Source organism: Thunnus thynnus, chromosome 3 (assembly GCF_963924715.1).
Source record: "Thunnus thynnus chromosome 3, fThuThy2.1, whole genome shotgun sequence".
NCBI classification, from domain to species: Eukaryota; Metazoa; Chordata; class Actinopteri; order Scombriformes; family Scombridae; genus Thunnus; species Thunnus thynnus.
Window position 1 is genome coordinate 29,576,432 of NC_089519.1, and position 5,384 is coordinate 29,581,815.

General features: G+C 36.6%; 1 protein-coding gene across 1 annotated transcript; it reads left to right on the top strand.

Annotated features, from left to right (window-relative positions):
- The first annotated feature begins 270 nt into the window (after positions 1 to 270).
- Positions 271 to 2,175, top strand: LOC137180065 (intercellular adhesion molecule 2-like). The gene is made up of 3 exons (XM_067585253.1): positions 271 to 501; positions 914 to 1,183; positions 1,357 to 2,175. The coding sequence occupies exons 1-3, from the start codon at positions 426 to 428 to the stop codon at positions 1,767 to 1,769; spliced, it is 759 nt and encodes a 252-aa protein (XP_067441354.1). The 5' UTR covers positions 271 to 425; the 3' UTR covers positions 1,770 to 2,175.
- Positions 2,176 to 5,384: the final 3,209 nt, after the last annotated feature.

The window sequence follows — 5,384 nt, forward strand, 5'->3', positions numbered from 1 at the left end:
AGGATTACACAACTCAAAAAAATCATTCTGCCTTTTGATTTTGATATAACAGAAAACAAGAAAAACTACATTTAAAAATCTAATTATACTAATAGCCAGCAGTAATGTAAATAATTCATTATTTCATGAATTTAACAGAAAAGAAAAGGTGACCTGAGGTCACGAAATAGAAGTGTATCAGGGCCCTTCAGTACCCCCAGAATACTTCTGGGTCTGATGATAAGTTTTTTTTTTAGATCATTTGAGGAAGTAAAAGATAAGAAAAGGGGAAAACCTTGTGTTTCCGGTGCACTGGTGCTCAGCTTTCGCAGAAAAAAGAGAGTGGACTTAAACTGCGCAGTTTGACTTTCACACCCATCTGACCATCTTTATATTCAACAGTTTTAATACCAGACTGAATAGTTGCTTCACAAGACTGTTTGGAAATGATGTTTTTCCGTGTCTTACTTTCAATCGTGTCTTTGATGACTTCTCTGCGAGGCTTCCATGTGTTCAGTTGTGGTAAGTAATTAAAAAACATTTAAAAAAATTTGTTAGTCAAGTGAAAAACTCAACAATACACACTGTAGGCCTTCATATGATATGCTTATAAATTATGATGCATTGTTATAGATGAAACTACCTATCATTATATTGAAGGTTAAAATGAGCTCCACCAACTACAACACTGAAATGCCATATTAATATTAATAATAATCAGATAATAATAACTTCAGAACTTCAGAGTGTATCAGGCTGCAAAGAGAAATAGTGACTGATGGATACAAAAAAGAATAATTGTTTTGGGATAAGTTGTAATAACAAATTTTAAAATGTTAACAAAGCAGATAAATAAGCACATAAGCAGAGTCAATCTGAATAAAAACAATATTACATCAAACTAATTTACATCTCTTTAATGTCTGTCTTACAGATGAAAACTGTGCAGATAAACCTGTATTCACTCCATCCAGACTGGTAGTGAAGTTTGGTGACCCAACCTCTGCCAAGTGCTTGGTTTGTCAGCATACTTGCCCAAACGAGTTATTTGGTTTGGAAAAGTCTGTGGGGGTCACTACAAAAAATGGAACCACAATTTTATGGAAGGTTGACAGCCTGACTGAATGGGATACATCTCTCCTGTGCTATTATATTGGCGATGATGATAACCAGTGCTGTGGCATCCTGCTTGTAACCGTCTATCGTAAGTAAACTTGCTGTTGAACAAAACATCACTGTAACAATTTAATATATATAATCAAAATAAGAAATAAGTATGTCATATAGATTTAGGTTCTTTCATATTGTCTGCTGTAGTTCACCACCTTTATCTTATTGTGTGCGTCTCTCACTACATCTCTCTGTTTGTCTCCCCAGAGCCTCCAAAAAATGTCAGTTTCAGCTTCCTAAATCACGCTGGGTCGATGACTGCGGGTCATCTGTACACACTGCAGTGTCACGTCCAGGAAGTTGCTCCTGTTGGTAACCTCAATGTGACCTTCTACAGAGGACAGACAGAACTGCACAGACTACAGTCCAACAACACAGAAAATACACCAGTGAATGAGACCTTCACTCTGGTTATCACCCCTAGTAAAGAAGATAATGGAGGACAGTACTGGTGTGAAGCCAAGCTAGATCTGGGACCTGAAGGACCACAGCCTCCTCCAGTGGTGGAGTCAGGAAAACTCACCGTCACTGTGAACAGTAGTGCGTACAGTAATTCCTGTAGCACACTGATTCACAGCTTCAGTATGTGCTTCATGCTTTTAGTCTTTGCTCTAGTCTGAGTTCATTTCCAGGGCATGTAAGGGGCAGTTTGTTTCCACAACAATACAGTTTCCAATATAGCACATATCTGATGCCGATACACATCAGTTCTCCTAATGAGAGGCAACCTGTTGTATAGTGTGTAGAGTGGTTAAATTTCACAATGTAATACTGATGTTTAACCACTAAAATGCAATATTATATAATCTACAAACTGAGCAGTTTTTAAAATAATAGTTTCTGCTTTTCTACATACAATATTATTACTCTGAAGCCATTATGCTATACTTTGTTACCAGTTAAAGTCTGTATCTTTATAATAAAATGCTGCCTTGTGTTTATGCTTGATTCAGTTAAATGTTGTATTTTCATTATTCATGTTCATGTACACCAAGAGTTAAGTGGAATAAAAGTTGAAACTCTGAATGTAGTCTCCATTCTTAACTCAAGATTACAGTCAAAGTATGTCTAATGTTCCCTTACGTTGGTCTCAAGGCCCATTTCCTCTCATTGAAAAGTTGAACTCCCTGGAGAAAACGAACAGACTTTCACTCTTGCACCACAGTCTTTTGACATGACCTTACATGTAGTTCACAGCCATTCAAGCTTCCTTTATGAGATTATTCACATTATTACAGTAGTTCTACCCTGCAGACAAATGTGGCGGAATTTTAAACAGCTATGATGTATTCCCCCTGAATACAGCAGCTTGTGTTCTGTATTGCTGTCTGTCACAGTCTTAATTTATACGACCACCAGGAGGCACTAAAGTACAGTCCCAGATTCAAAGTAAATTAACTTGCATTTCCTCTAAAACATGCATAAACACTATAATTTTACTTAGAGTCTCAAATTGGAAATCTATCTTATCAATTGAGTTACCTTCATTTCAATGTAAACATCAAAACATATATACAACAACATATGAGCACTACGTACATTTAGTACCAACTTTAACCAGAGAGGTGTAATTCTTGTTCGAGTTCATATTTCACTAATCCAGTCATTTCAAATGTATGTGGATAATGGAGTCAAAGTCCTGACTTACTTTATCTGTGCTCATTTTTGTCAGAGCTCATACTTAAAACACAGAAACAGGTTCTTAGGGAATAAATACAGGCAAGTCTTATGAGGTCAATGACTAATAAAATATTAGACATGGAGATTAACTGTTGAGTTATGGCGACCACCTGTTGAGCCTGTTAACCAGCCTACTTTTGGAGGTGCGATCAGATCACCTATTTATGATGGAAGGTCACAGGTCAATGAAATTTTACTTGAGCCATAATGTGTTTTTGTTATATTTATGTGTATTGATGTGTATATTTATTTTCTGGTTCTTTTCACACTAATGTTGTCGCTGTTTTATGTTTGTTACCTCACTAATTAACAAATTATATCAACATACATACTAAAACTGAAGCATAAAAATTATGCAAAAATGATCAACTGGTTACCTTAGTGAACGGTTGAAGGGGCTTTCACTGACGAAAACAAGGCAGTCAGTGTGAGTCGTGCTATAATGGGCTTTTATTGAAACCAATTAAATCTATAAAACAATAAAACTAAAGTTAGCGAAGGGAGCTAATAGACAGTCATACTGCAACCTAGTGTCCATCAACCATGGTGAGAGGGATTGGCAGTATGATATCTGTAAAAACAAGACAGATACCACCACAAACAAATGTGACGACCCTCTCTGAACAGACTCCGAGTCCTCAACCTGCGGGAGCCTGGTGGGCGGAGTTGGGTCATCAGGAGGATTCAGCTCACCTGGACTGCCCAGCTTCCATATAAGCTGGAGGCAGTCATTTGCCCTCTCCCCTCTGGCCTCCACTATGTGATTTTGGTTGTGTCTAGTTTCATTTATGTTCTGTACAATACATTTATTTTTAGTTATAACTCATGTGTGGTCTCCCCTCCTTTGTCCAGCCTTGAGCCGGGTTGTGACACAAAAGAAACACAGACTAAATAATGTGCCACCACATACCTCAAACTATGAAAGGTGAATCAACTCCCAGAGCACCAACTCCACCTGTGACTGGAGGCCACCACCAACTGCAGTACTAAAAGCAAAAAGAAAACATTGAAAAACTTCTAAAACCTCTAAAAGCAATAAATAAATACTAAGAACAATGATTAAAACTAAACTTAAACCTCAAATAAACAGTAGCCGGTGCTGCCTGTAAAAACACAAAAACAGCACTATTAAAACTGGCCCAATGTTAACATGATTAAAAAGGATTTTACACGTAATAAAATATTCTTACTTTGAGCCAGGTATTTCCTCTTTTTTTTTTTTTTTTTTTTTTTTTTGAGCACACCTAAAATTATGGCAAGACCCATTAAAACATTGTGGCTACTGACAATAGCTTGGTCATTCAGATTTGAGAATGGTAGCTTACCAATCTTTTCCCACAATGTCAAACATATTAAACCTTTGACTGGTGTCTTTTGTAGATCCGTAAAGCAAATTGAAGGATTTTTTTACAAGCTGGAAACCCAAATTTGTTCTTTTTAAAGGTTGATTTATATGTGCATTAGTAAATGATTTATTAACATTAATAAAGCCATTTACTGTAAAGCACACTTGACATATACTTCCTCTTTCTAGCACTAAGTGGCTCTAAGTATTAAGTGTCATTGTTATCTGGCCTTCCTTCCTGCCTCGGACTCAAAGCTGGACTGGAGGAGGGGAGGGTCGGCATTTGGCATACTAAAAACAGACAGAGAGTAAAAACAAAGTTGATATGAGGAAAACTAAACAGTTGGAGATAACATGTGGAGTATGAATGGAATGCGGGTTCTGTAGAAATGTCAATTTATTCATCAGTCAGCTCTTGCAAGTAGTTTTGAGTTGTTTGAAGAATACAAATTCCTTGAATGTGTCCACCAAAAATAGGCTTATCTAGCAACAGAGATGACGTTTGATTGCAGTACAGTTTTGAGGTACTTGTAACTGAATATTCCCATGTATTGCTACTTTATACTTCCACTCCACTACATTTCACAGAGAAATATTGTACTTTCTACTCCATTTTGGTTACTTTTCAGATGAAGATTTGACACAATGGATAATATAACAAGCATTTTAAAATACAACACATTGTTCAAGATGAAACCAGTGGTTTCCAACCTTTTTGGCTTTTGACGTCTTACAAAAAGCAGTGTGTAGTCGGGGTCACATTTCAGATGTCTATGAGTTGTTAACAGCTCCACCAAATAGTGATTTTTCCCTCTAAACTTCTCACATGCTTTCATTTCAATAAATGTTCAAATGATCCAATATTTCACCAGAAATCAAAGATTAGAGAAAAAGTCCCAAAACTGAAAACAGATTTGTGCATCAGAACTTTATTTTTATTTATTTATCAATTTCCTCTCTCATTAGTCATCTCACGACCCCTCAGATTTATCTGGTGACCCTTTAGAGGGGCCCGACCCCTAGGTTGGGAACCACTGGACTAAACCAGCTAACTGTATATAAAGTAGTTCAAACTAGCTCCACCTCCAGCAGTTACAACAGTAACATGCTGCTCTAACACTGATGCTTCAGTATTAATAATTTAATGATGTCATATTCAATAATATATAGATTACTGCAATACTTCAACTACATTTACTACAACTTTTAT